At 44.5% G+C, this 13,215-nt stretch overlaps 1 protein-coding gene across 2 annotated transcripts in view; it reads right to left on the bottom strand.

Annotated features, from left to right (window-relative positions):
* The window catches only part of CIPC (CLOCK-interacting pacemaker), a 17,374-nt gene extending 6,127 nt beyond the window's left edge, over positions 1-11,247 (bottom strand). The window contains exons 1-2 of one of the 2 annotated variants that reach the window (XM_012656256.1): positions 11,045-11,247; positions 3,873-4,060 (exon numbers count right to left, since the gene is read on the bottom strand). In XM_012656256.1, coding sequence (XP_012511710.1) covers positions 3,873-4,008 — 136 coding nt within the window. In that variant the 5' untranslated portion in view covers positions 4,009-4,060; positions 11,045-11,247. Of the gene's footprint in view, positions 1-3,872; positions 4,061-10,638; positions 10,781-11,044 lie in introns of those variants that run through there. The other variant, XM_012656257.1, reaches the window with a different exon arrangement.
* Between the last annotated feature and the right edge of the window lie 1,968 nt (positions 11,248-13,215).

Raw genomic sequence — 13,215 nt, 5'->3', positions numbered from 1 at the left:
TAAAAGCTTCTTCCTAAATTTTCTAATTGTGAAATTCTGGATGAGTTCATCAAAGCTGAAGTTCAAATGTTTCTCTGTTGTTCCCTCTACCCTGTTGAGCACCTCCTTTGCTGATGTCCTAAGTGCATGCTGACTATGCCTTTTGGGGATCCCAGTGGGTGATACAAAGATGCTCTCCAAGGCAAAGAAAATAAGGTTGCCCTATGTAAATTTCACACAAAAAGGATGTAATTAGATTCCTGGAGTAAACCAATACATTGTAGTACCCTGCTGTTGAGGAGTCTGGGAGAAGCCTGAATGCTAATCAAGCATCTCAGAGTAATCTGGACGAGCAGGACTGGCATGTAGCTGTAATTTAAATGCACTGTCAACCATTCCATTTTCTCCAGCTTAAAGAAGACTGTATGACTAAGAAGGACACTAACCAACAGAGCTGCGATTTAGAATCTCCAGTGATGATTTTCAAAAATTACGGATGTTGGGGCCCTCCCCTTGATCTAGTAAAGTGATTTACCTGGTGCCCAGGTAGGTGTATTTTCAGAAAGCACACATGATCCAAATGTGCACCTCTAGTTAAGAACCATTAGGTCAAAACCACAAATGATCCCAGAAGTCATGTCCATACCCAGTGTTTGCATCTTGGTTTCATTCTGCACATAAAGGAAATCTGGGCTCCTTGGAGACACTGCTGACTCCAAGTCTTTGGCAGGGACAGTACAGGATGAGCCTGGACGGCTTGTCCCAAAAAGGAAGGAAGTGCTCAAACACTAATGGGGACATGTCAAAAAGACATAGGTTATCTAGAAGGGACTTCTACTGGCCAAATCTGGGACAATTTGAGTATCAAAAATAATGATGTTAATGGACTGACAAAATGAATTACAAAAGAATCCATGAAGCCACTACTGATATGCAAAAAAGAGGGTTGAGGGGGGAAAGTGCTTTTTACAGAAGAACATCAGCTAATGATACACGAAGAATGGTAGAATTTAAAAATCACCACTTTTAAACCACCAACGTAGTGACTGATTCAGGCAAGGATCATCATCAATGGCTGTAGCTCTGATCAAGAGTTTGCTGGATAATGGGACAGCCACACAATCTCAAGTATTGTCCCATAAATTACTTATTAATTACAAAGAGAAAAGGGAACTTTTACAATAAAGAAATCTGATACATGCCATCTTAACCAAGTGATCAACCAACCAGAGCATCACTAAGAGTAAGACTAACTTATGAGTCTCTTTATGTGTTGCAATGGGAAGGATACGACATCAACTATGTAGTATCCTGGTCAAAACATTTATCCTCATTCTAATAATGGGGAAACTACCAGAAAATCCAGAGTGTGAGACATTCTACAAACCAACAGGCCTGACTCATTCAAAGATGTCAATGTCCTAAATAAAGAAGGAAGGAATTAAAGGAAAGAAAGAAAAGATGGGGGAACTGTTCTAGACTACATCAGACTAAAAACACAGGACAACTAAATGCAATGCACAATTCTCATTGGATCCTGGATCCCAAACAAATAGACAAAAAGACTATAGCTATAAAGGACATTACTGGGACAATGGGAAAATCTGAATATGGACTGTAGCTAACGGTAACTAGCAGTGTTAACTTTCTTGGGTATGGTAATTATAAGTATACAGAAGAATGTCCTTGCTTTTAGGAGATTTGTACTGAAATATTTAGGGGCAAAAGGTCAAATGTTTGCAACTTATTTTCAAAAAGTTCAGCCTGTATGTGTACATATGTATATTGAAAGAGAAAACAAATGTGGAAAAATAACACCCAGGGGATCTGAAAGAAAGATATGTGGGGTATTCATTCATTTTTATATAAATCTGAAATTTTTCAAAATATAAAGTTGGGAAAGTAATTAAAATTAAAAAAAAAACCTATCTTGATTTTGCAAATGTTATCATACTCCAAGGTAACTGGAACGATAACTCAGGCAGTGAGGAAATCACTGGCCCCTGGCCCGGGAGTGGCTGGAAGCATTCCACTGACATTCACCGGGGCCACTTTCTGGAACATAATGAATTTGATTATCTTAATACCACCTTATGTCTGAATAGTACAATATTCTTAAAACAAATGGCTGACAAAGTTGAAGTTGTTGGGAGGAGAAGTGCCAAAATGTCAACAATATTGGAAATAACAGATGGTAGGATTATGAGTAATGTTTATTTTCTTCTTTGTACTCTCCTAAACTTCTAAGCTTCTACAATGAGCATGTATTACCTTCATGATATGAAAAACGGACAAAAAGCAAACACGGTATTAAAGCAATGTTTCCCAAACCTGTCTGATCATAAAACACACATTCTGGGCCCCAGACCATCGATAGAATCTTCAGGAGAGGGGTCTGGTGATCAGTATTTTACAAATGCCTCAGGTGAGACTTAGGAGGCAAGCTAGGAAAATAGTGCTAAGCAATAGAGAAGAAAAACCCAAAGGGTTGGGCCACCCTTCCCTGAACTGCCCTGACCCTGGGCAGGGCAACTAATTCCTCTTAATCTAATCCCTTGGTTGGTACTCTGTTCCTCTCTGAGCAACAGTCTATTTAAAATTTGGCTTCTTGTGCAGCATGCCTACAGGGAGAAAATACAGCAATCTAAGGATGGAAGAGTTCTAGTTTTTCTAACAGCTGCATTTGTCACTATAAATTAACAAATCAGCAAAATTGATCAATTAGTCTCTGTGAGTTTGGATGATACAAATCTTCCCCTAGAGAGAGTTCTACTCTCAGGATGTGGACTCAGCCAGACTCCCCCCATCGGTAGGTCAAAACTGTGGACATTAGAGCCATATTCAAGCCAGGACCCTCAAGCCTGAAAATAAAAAGAGCCTCAACACAAAATTAAAAGATGCCTTGAGTACGCAGCTAGTCCTTTCAGGGTTTAAGACAAATTTATAAGGAAAATTGTTCTATTTTCTTGTCTCTAATAAATATTCAAGTTTAGAATTGGGCCAGGTGGCTCACAGTCCAAATACAAGATGTACACAGGCCGGACGCGGTGGCTCACGCCTGTAATCCTAGCACTCTGGGAGGCCGAGGTGGGTGGATTGTTTGAGCTCAGGAGTTCGAGATCAGCCTGAGCAAGAGCGAGACCCCGTCTCTACTAAAAATAGAAAGAAATTAATCAGACAACTAAAAATATATAGAAAAAATTAGCCGGGCATGGTGGCGCATGCCTGTAGTCCCAGCTACTCGGGAGGCTGAGGCAGTAGGATCACTTGAGCCCAGGAGTTTGAGGTTGCTGTGAGCTAGGCTGATGCCATGGTACTCTAGCCCGGGCAAAAGAGTGAGACTCTGCCTCAAAAAAAAAAAAAAAAAAAAGATGAACAGAGACTGCAAGGGGCGTATCGTCAGGCGGGGGTTGGGGGGAACATTTTTAAACACAGCAAAATTACTTTCCTAGCAAATAAGTTATGTTAACAAATTATGCATAGCATTACTTTCATTTAACTGGCAGCCTTCAAATTTGTTACATGATGACAACATGCAGTAGTATTTTTTTCCTACAATGTAACAATTACTATGAAAAATGAGCTGAAATAACAGAATTATGAGTACTTAAATATTTTTTCCAGTAATCACTTGCAAGAGTTGGAAATGTAAGATTTAAAGTTGAGAGTCTAAGTTGAAAAAAGATGTCAAATCATTCTTTCAGAACTAGCCCCATGGTGACTTGGGTGGATACCCTGCCCCATAGCATCAGATTTACCATTATAAAAGATCAGATAGTTATTGATCCTGTATGTGGAAACATCCCATGCTTATCACAACAAATGAGTTTTAAGGATGAAATTCTGCAGGCAAATCATTCATCATAGTATAGAAAGGATAAGATATTTTTAACCTGAAAATCCAGAGTCCTTATCAGATTCAGCAGCAGCCATGCCGAGTTGACGAGCCACTTTTTTCATCTCTGTGCCTTTGCCTAGTTTGGCCGAGAGTCTTCTGGGGCTCTCTCTGGATGGGTTTTTCCTCTCCATGTTTTACTGGGCTAGAGGCAGATTCATTGGTACTCTTTTCATCTGGATGGCCCTGTGAAAAACAACAATTACATAAGAAGTCACTGCCTGGAGGGCTGAGACAGGTGATCCGAACAGTGAATAAAGTGAGGGCAAAGAACGCTGGCCTCGCCCACTTCAGCTGTATTTGCTCAGAGGTCTCAGTTGACAAAAGCTTCAAGTTTACTAAACAGAATGGTTTCCACTCAAAAAGAGATTCACGGTCCTCTGGCTGCCCTCTAATTCCATTACAAATTCAAGGCACACAAACCACATTCAGTGTAAGCTTTGTAAACTGCTAACAAAGGCACATTTGACTAGGCTTTTTGGAATGGATAACCAACTCACCCTCCATGCGGGAGAGGGAAGAGGGGGAAAAAGGAAAAGCACTGATGGGGCGCACTTTCCTGCTTTCCCTTCCTGGTACACATTTGCAGGCTCGCGACCTATTGCCACCTCCCATAGCGTAGAGTTTCTCACATTAACCTCTAAGTTCTTGGGATGAGGTATTGAACCGAGTATAAACAACTCCCTATATATGCGTGCTATTTTGGGGCTTAAAAAACACTTTTATGTGCAAATAAGATCATATCTAATAAAGTGCTTATGTTGTATAAAAGTCTGTAATATTTATTGCTATTAAGGTTATCTCACTTGAGCCTCACAATGTCCTCCTCAGTTGCTATCCCATTTTATAGAAGAGGAAACTGAGGCTCAGATAAGTTACATTCAGTCATCTAAAAATATTTATCAAGTGCTCACTGTAAATCAGGCATGTTCGAGGACTGGGGTATAGAGTGAACAGGATAGACATGGTCGCTTCCTTCCTGGAGCTTAGGATCTAGAGAGAGAGAGATGTTAATCAAGTACTCACACAGCTAATCACTATTCTGGTTAAGAGCTATGAAGGGGATGACGGGCTAACAGTCCGGGGAACTTGGGGAGTGCCATGTAGCTGGGATCTGGAGGATGAGGAGTTGGTAGGAGTTAGCCAGGTGAAAGGCAATGGGTGGAGTGTGCAGGTGTGTCCCAGGCAGTGGGAAGGACCTAAGAGGGCAAGGGACTTGGCACATCAAAGAGCTGAAAGGCCAGGGAGGCTGGAGCACAGTACAGAGGGGCAGAATGCCATGCGGTGACGCTAGAGGGTTAGTGGGGGGACAGACAGGCAGTGCCTAGGAATCCATGTTGGAAAGACTTGGATATTAACTTAAGAGCAATGGGAAGCCAAAGAAGGATTTTAACCAGAAGAGTGACATAATCAGATTTGCATTTTGGATGCTGGACTGAGAGTAAAGTGGAGAGCGGCAGTGAGATTGTTCAGATGCTATGATAGCAGTCAGGTGAATTAAGGTGGTGGCTGTGGAGAATGGGGAGAAGTGACACATGGAGACCAACCTGACGGGACCTGGCCATTGACTGTATGGGGGAGCGGGAGATGGTGGTACCATTTTCTAAGCTAGGGAGCTCAAGAAAAGCACTGGAGGGACTTGGGTGGGGTGGGGCAGGGGAGGGTGGCGTGGCTCAGCCAGCCCAGTTTCGGTCATGAAGACACTGAAGCGACCACGGGCCATCCGAGTGCACATGCTGGGTAGGCAGTCACATGTAAGACTGGAGCCCAGGAGTGAGGCCTACATTTGCTCCAGTGACACACAGCTAGTCTAGAGCAGATCCGGACCTAGGCTAACAGTGCAAAAATGAGACAAATCAGCCCTTCAAAGGGCTGTCCAAGGATGAGAACATTCCAGATACTTTAACAAGGCCATTTGAGTTACCAAGGAATGGCAACTATAAGGCCAGCATGGTAAGAACACAAAGGATACTACAGGGATAAAGAGAACAGAAAGACAACTAGGAAAACAACAATAATAATGAAACTGGGTGGAAGTAAGCAAAGCCTGGTGATGTTTTATTCTACAATCCATTCAAGACTCCATCCTATTTCTGAGTGGAGAGAAACGCAAGCCCCCTGCCAAACAGCACTGCATCTGGAATACCCTGAAGTGCTCAGCCTAGACATTTCTGCTAATACAAGAACATCAATGTCCTAATGAAGAACATCAATCACCCAAGAAGCAGAAGGGTGCAAAATAAAGTTAAATAGAGGACAAGGAAGCTTACAAGCATCCTTGAGCAACTCTCTTGCTCATACTTTTGCTACAGTAGAAGTGGATTAAAGGGAACACAAATGGGACTGAATCAGAGTGAATTTTAAATACAATTCCAAGTAAAAATCATTTTGCCCCATGTCTAATTCATTTAAGGGAGCTAACTGGCTTCCTCATTCAACTCATGTCAAATCGAGTACTCTTCCACAGGTCACATGTTTAATCCTATGTGCATAAAAGATAAACAATGGCACTGCCACATCTTGTAGAGCACTATGTAAAAGAATTGGCTGGGCACGGTGGCTCATGCCTGTAATCCTAGCTCTCTGGGAGGCCGAGGCGGGTGGATTGTTTGAGCTCAGGAGTTCGAAACCAGCCTGAGCAAGAGCGAGACCCCGTCTCTACTAAAAATAGAAAGAAATTAATCGGACAACTAAAAATATATAGAAAAAAATTAGCCGGGCATGGTGGCACATGCCTGTAGTCCCAGCTACTCGGGAGGCTGAGGCAGTAGGATTGCTTGAGCCCAGGAGTTTGAGGTTGCTGTGAGCTAGGCTGACGCCACGGCACTCACTCTAACCCGGGCAAAAGAGTGAGTCTCTGTCTCAAAAAAAAAAAAAAAAAAAAAAAGAATTGTTTATTTGACAGCTATGAAGTTTGATGATACGGCCAATACAGTTTAAAAAGTAGACTACAGGCCAGGCACAGAGGCTCACACCTGTAATCCTAGCACTCTGGGAGGCCAAGGTAGGAGAGGATCGCTTGAGCTCAGGAGTTTGAGACCAGTCTGAGCAAGAGTGAGATCCTGTATCTACCAAAAACAGAAAAAAATAGCTGGGCATGGTGGCGCGTGCCTGTAGTCCCAGCTACTCGGGAGGTTGAGGCAGGAGGATTGCTTGAGCCCAGGAGTTTGAGGTTGCTGTGAGCTAGGCTGACACCACAGCACTCTAGCCCGGGCAACAGAGCGAGACTCTGTCTCAAAAAAAAAGGAAACTAAAATGTAAAACTATATCTCTAATTAAATCAGGATCCTTTTGTATGAAACCTAACAAATGTGCAAAGTGTAATTTTCCTAAAATAATATTGTCCAAAAGTGAATAGGAGCCTTCTTCAAAATGGAAGTAGATGTAGCTGTGGATGGGCATTCAGACAAATTCAAGTCTGACCAGGCTGCTGATTTAGATTAGGATGGTAGCTCGTGTTGGTTGCAACTAATTAAGAACCTTACAAAGTTTCACATTATCTTACTAAACATGGATTGTTTTCAGGTATTTTAGATAAAGCATCCCAATTTAGTCTTCTACAATCTTTGTGACAAGACAATGAAAAAGGTCTTGCTATTGTTATTAAAGTGTAGCCAACTGAGCTACAGAAAATACTCAGGAATTTATTTTACCTTACCGAGAATTCACCAAGACAATATATTGATCGTAAAATCAAAATACTGAAACATTGATAAATTGGTTGTTGGGGCTCAGGAAACGACATCCCAAAGTATGGTGCTTTGGCATGCTGAGTACTGTGAACTGAAGGACACCGGAAGGGCCTCAGAAGCAAGGTCTCTTTCTGACCTTCCTGTACTTCTTTCTTTTGCCTTCCATTCTCCCTTAAGGTGGGCCACAGACACTACAATTCCTCTTTCTCAAGGCGGGTAGGTCATAGAAAGTAGAAATTTCACTCTAATCTTCCCTGCCTTTCTGCATAAGACTTGGCAGTAAAGAAATTCTCTGATCTGCCTTGTCTGATAGTGGATCTTAAGACCCTCATTCCAGAATAGGTCCTGCCCTATACCAGGGAGGAAGACATGTTAAACAGAGGTCAAGAAGAATTCTGAACAGAGAGGCCTTGCTGGGTTTCCCACCTCGGTCTAGTACCATTAGATTAGATCACACCCTTTTTGTCCAATCGTATTTCTACATGGCCGTCCATTCTTCATCGAACCTAAGCATAAAAACAGACAGTTTCCCCTGAGTTTTTGGGTCTTAATTTCTGAGGGCTCCTACATCACATAAAACTTTGATTAAATGAAACTATTATGTAGGAGCTGGGCACAGTGGCATGCACCTATAATCCCAACTACTAGGTAGGCTGAGACGTGAGGATCCCTTGAGCCCATGAGTTCAACACCAGTCTGGGCAACATAGTGAGACTCTGTCTCATAAAAGAAAAACTAAAAAAGGAAAAAAGAAAAGAAACTTATGTTTTTCTCCTGTTAACCTGTCTTTTGTTAGGGGAGAGTCAACCATGACCCTTATAATAGGTGAGGAAAGGTATCACACCTTTCCACCCCTACATGGTTAAATGGAGAACAGACACTAAAATTTTAGATCATGGGGAGTTGTTGGCATTTGGAAATAAAGAATGCATAATCAACTTTATAATGGTAAACTGACTGTTTTAAATGTGAAAATGCTTACAAATATGAAAGCCTGTTCTCAGTAAAGTTCTCTTTAAGCCGCAGAAAGCCTCAGCCTCCCAGCTAGCGAGGTTCATGTGGGATGGAGAATGAAGGGCTACATTCCCCCCACAACCTCCTCCTCCTAGGGGTGGGCTGAGGGAGTCAATTAGCCATGAACAATGGACCCACTCACACACAGCACCATATGAAGCTCTCGACAGGAGAGAAGCAGACAGTGATGGCATTTACTGCGGGTCTCTCAAACCCAGGGCGGTGCAAATGACTAAGTCTGAAAACCTCAAGAAGGTGCTTGATTTTTCCTCCTCGGCATTATTTTACAGTAAAGTTGGATGCTCACACACTGACTAGTTGAAATTGGGTTACTAAGCTCTTACCCATTGTGTTACTGTGTTCTCTCTCTGCTTCCTGGCACAAACTGGAAGACACTAACACTGCTTTAGAAACATCTGAAACTCTATGTCCCTTACTCTGCATTACAAGGACTAAATTAAGCTCCAAAACCGTCAGAACTGACCCTAGTTGAGCCTCTTATGCATGTATATGTAACATATTGTCCAAAAGTTTCTCAGAGAAGAGCGTACACACTAAAACTAATAATGGAAAGTGAATCAATAAATATACAGGTTTATATAAATAGATAAAATTCTAGCAAGTGCTCCAAAGCACTTAGCTCTTGCTTCTATTTTTGCACTTCTTACATTAGAGTCTAATTATTTGTCTCCTCAACCTCAAGGGTTGTTTTTCATCTTTGCAACCTCAGCCCCCAACAATTAACATGTGAGGTATTCAATAGAATAATAAATTCCAGTAAATCTCTGTCCTGCTGGGTCTCTCTGACAGCCCTAGCAGCTTAGCTGTCACAGAAATACCTGAACAGCTTGAAGGTTAAGATTCTGCATTTCCAAACACCATGGTCACCTCAAGATCTAACCTCCAGGTCTGGTCCCCTGCAGAAAACAGATACCTAATCTATCCTTTATTCCAAGATGAAACCTCAGGGACAAATCCACCATCCAAATTAAAGGTCAGCCTAATCCACAAACAATCTCTGTGGAGATTTGCACTTTATGATTATAAGGAGGCCCAAGGGTTACAAGGAAAGAATCCGAAATGCTGCTTTCAGATCTCTCCTTTTATAGATACTTGGCAACGTTCCTGAGAGCTCAAGTTCCCTTTCAAATGCATCACGTGTATAACGTGCATGCCTGGACAGAGGTGTTAGGTGAAAGCCCAAGCAGAGGCTTCCATACAATGAAGTGACAGGGCCATAGAAAGAAATCCATGAGTAATTCCAGTTAGAATTATAAACATGTTACTAGGTTTTCTCTGAAGTAATTTGCTTTTGGTTTGCATATTCAGAGATACCATTCAGGGAGACTGTCTGTGTTATTTTAACAGTGGAAAAACCCCATCTACCTAAATCTCCAACACTCATCTTCTGCTTCACATTCATTCCCATTCTCCAACTTGGCTGAAAATTCATGTCAAAGATCCTAAACCCCAATTCCATATAATTTCCCACGTTTGGTACTCGGTATGGCTCTCTCCATTTTAACCTTTCAGAGAGGAGATCAGATTAGAGAACTTTCTCAGATCCCCTGCTGCAAAAAGAGTTCGCAGTAACAGTGCCCACCTACCCATTCGCACCAGCCCACGTTGCATCTGTGCCAGACAGCATGTGCACCCTCCAGGCATCCACCAGCCTGCCAGCTCAGCAGGGCAGAACTGGGCAGACCCTAGTACTGTGCTGTGACTGGCATACCACCAGCCTTCCAGGGCAAACGCCCAGGCAATGCCTACTGCCAGGACTTGGGCAATAACAGGGAGCCTGGCTCCAGCCTGTGCCCGGATCAGAGCTGCCCCCAACCCACCCATTAACCACTAACTCCTTACTTGGCACTGCCCACCTCTCCACCAAACCACTACCCCAAGCACCAAGCCAGCCACCCAGAATAACCTGCAAAGTGGGTGAAGGCAGGTCTCTGGAAAAGACAGCACACCTGTGCCCTGGGCCCAGAACAGGGCACTACTCCAGCCTCATTCTAGAGGCCCCGGACCCTCACCCAGTCACCAGTTCTGCCCACTCACCTGCCCGCTCCCTGGCCTTCAGCTCACTGCCCGGCAGGCCTCCAGGCTCTCTCCACGCCCGGACAGCCGGCTGGCTGTTGCCCTCTGGGCTAACCAGAGCTCACCTGCCCTAACCAACTCACCCCACTTGCTCCTCACACAAGCTCCCCCGCCACACGCGAGTCTCTCTCCCACGCAGGCCCCGCCTCTCACAGTAAAACCAACTAAATGGGGGAGGGACGCACCACCTCCTGCTCCCACCATTTGGCCCTCAGTCCCCCTAAAGTCCCGGTTGTCCCTCTTGCTTACTTCGCTCCCCTTCCTCTCTTCCCTACTCCCACCTCCTTTCCCACGCTCCCCGCCCAATCCCTCTCCTGTCGCGCGATCCGTGCTCCCCTCCCCGCGGGCCCAGCCCTCCCTTTCTCACCTAAGGCCGGGGTCGCGGCTCCATGACCGAGCCCGCGGGTCAGGTGGCGCATGCGCGAGCCCGGCCCCAGGGCTCCATGACAACCCCGTCGTCGCTCGGTCTCTTGCTACCAGCCCCCCAGCTTCCCGCCTCTTCCTCCTCCCCCCCGCCTCCGCGACGGCTTTTACCAGCCACGTGACCCGGCTCGGAGGACCCAGCACCATGGAGACTGCGCGCCGTTCTCCTAGAAGAGCCCGTGGAGACGCACCCTTCCTCCGCCCCCGCCGGAAGGCGAGGCCGGAGCGGGGCGGGGCTGTCGCTAGGAGGCCCGTGCTCTTCCGGCAGGCGGACGTCTCTATGGTTGGTTCCTGAGGCCCCGCCGCCATTTTGTACGCGGGGCCTTGAGCAATGAGCGGCTTGGGCACAGTTTCGAGGCGGGGTTTCGAGGACGAGGGGCGGGCCGGCTTGTAGTGCACACGACAGGAGGCGTGATTCCCTTTTGTGGGGGGCGGGGGAAGGTACTCTCGTGGTGTGCACTGCCGCAACGCCGTTAGAGGTGGAGGCGGGACGCGTTACGTTTGGCCCTTACACGGGCCCGCGGCAACATTGCCCGGCGTGGCGGGGCGGGCGGCTAGACGCGAGTCCGCGTGACGAGGGCGGTCCTGACCTCCCGCGCGCGGTCCGCGTTTTTGCTACGGCTGTCGCAAGGTCTGTTTGCGTTCCCGTCAACCCTGCGGACTGTGCACCTAAAGGCAGGGACGCAATGTGTTATTTTAGTTGGATGATTACATGTCATTTGATGTTTGACTCACCCTGTCCCATGCGACCTCCCGAGAGATTTGTCATGTCAGCTCTTAGCGAAGTTTTACTGTGAAGATACACGTAACAGCGAAAGGAAAAAAGGAGTTGGCCACTAGTCGAAGTTCTGATGCACTGAATCAGTGAGAGTCATTTAGATTAGAGAAAGAATTCTTTGGCAAGTGAGAAAGAGGACACCGGCTCTTTTAAAAAAAGTTTAAAGGTTGCAGACGGGTCGAGGCAGATTCTAGAGCTGCGCTGCAACCACTAGGAGCTACTAAACTAATTGAAATCAAGTAATATGAAAAATTAAGTTTCTCAGTTGTACAAGCCACATTTCTAGAGCCCAATAATCACTTTATTGGACAACGCGCATTATAGCACGTTGCCAGCATCACAGAAAGTTATATTGGTCAGCGTTGATCTAGGTGATGTGGAATTGTATTGATAAGCCAAGCATTTTTAAGCGCTACTAAGTCATGGTTAATCACATTAGTCCTCCAGACACAGCTAATTCTAATGTATTATCGGGTATGAATGTACTTATTAGATAAGCTCTACTAACAAATAATAATTGAATGCCAACAGCATGTAAGGCTTTTGTTTTGGGGATAGAGAGAGTAAAAATAAAAGTTAACAATTATCATGTAATTAGAAGCCTGGAAGCTTTACATCCATTCTCTTATGATTCCTCTACAAATTTATGACACAGTATTATAAAGAGTTTTTGCGTATGATAACACAACTACTAAGTCCCAGCTTTTATGCATGAAGCCGTATTGCCTCTTTTTTGGGGGGGCAGGGGGGACTGGAATTTTCTTTTTTTAAATTTTATTTTTTTAATTGACAAATACTTTTGCATATTCATGGGATACATAGTGATGTGTTTTTTTTGGTTGTTTTTTTTTTTTGAGACAGAGTCTCACTGTGTTGCCTGGGCTAGAGTGCTGTGGCGTCATCCTAGCTCACAGCAACCTCAAACTCCTGGGCTCAAGCAATCCTTCTGCCTCAGCCTCCCAAGTAGCTGGGACTGCAGGCATGCACCACCATGCCCAGCTAATTTTTTCTATATATTTTTAGTTGTCCGATTAATTTCTTTCTATTTTTAGTAGAGACGGAGTCTCGCTCTTGCTCAGGCTGGTCTCGAACTCCTGAGCTCAAACAATCCGCCTGCCTCGGCCTCCCAGAGTGCTAGGATTACAGGCTGAGCCACCGCGCCCGGCCCATAGTGATATTTTGATGTATATAATGTATAGTGGTCAGATTCCATCTTCTCAGCCTCTTTTTGAAGTAGAATAAAACAATTTTTGCTTTCAGATAACTTAAAATCTGGTGGGAAATAAGGCATGCTCAAATAAGTAATATGAGAGAGAGTGGGATAAGTACTAGAAGAT

This window comes from Propithecus coquereli, unplaced genomic scaffold (genome assembly GCF_000956105.1).
Source record: "Propithecus coquereli isolate 6110/MARCELLA unplaced genomic scaffold, Pcoq_1.0 Scaffold5, whole genome shotgun sequence".
Lineage (NCBI taxonomy): Eukaryota > Metazoa > Chordata > Mammalia > Primates > Indriidae > Propithecus > Propithecus coquereli.
The sequence above is the reverse complement of the archived record's forward strand: the minus strand, read 5'-3'. Positions and strand labels throughout refer to the sequence as shown.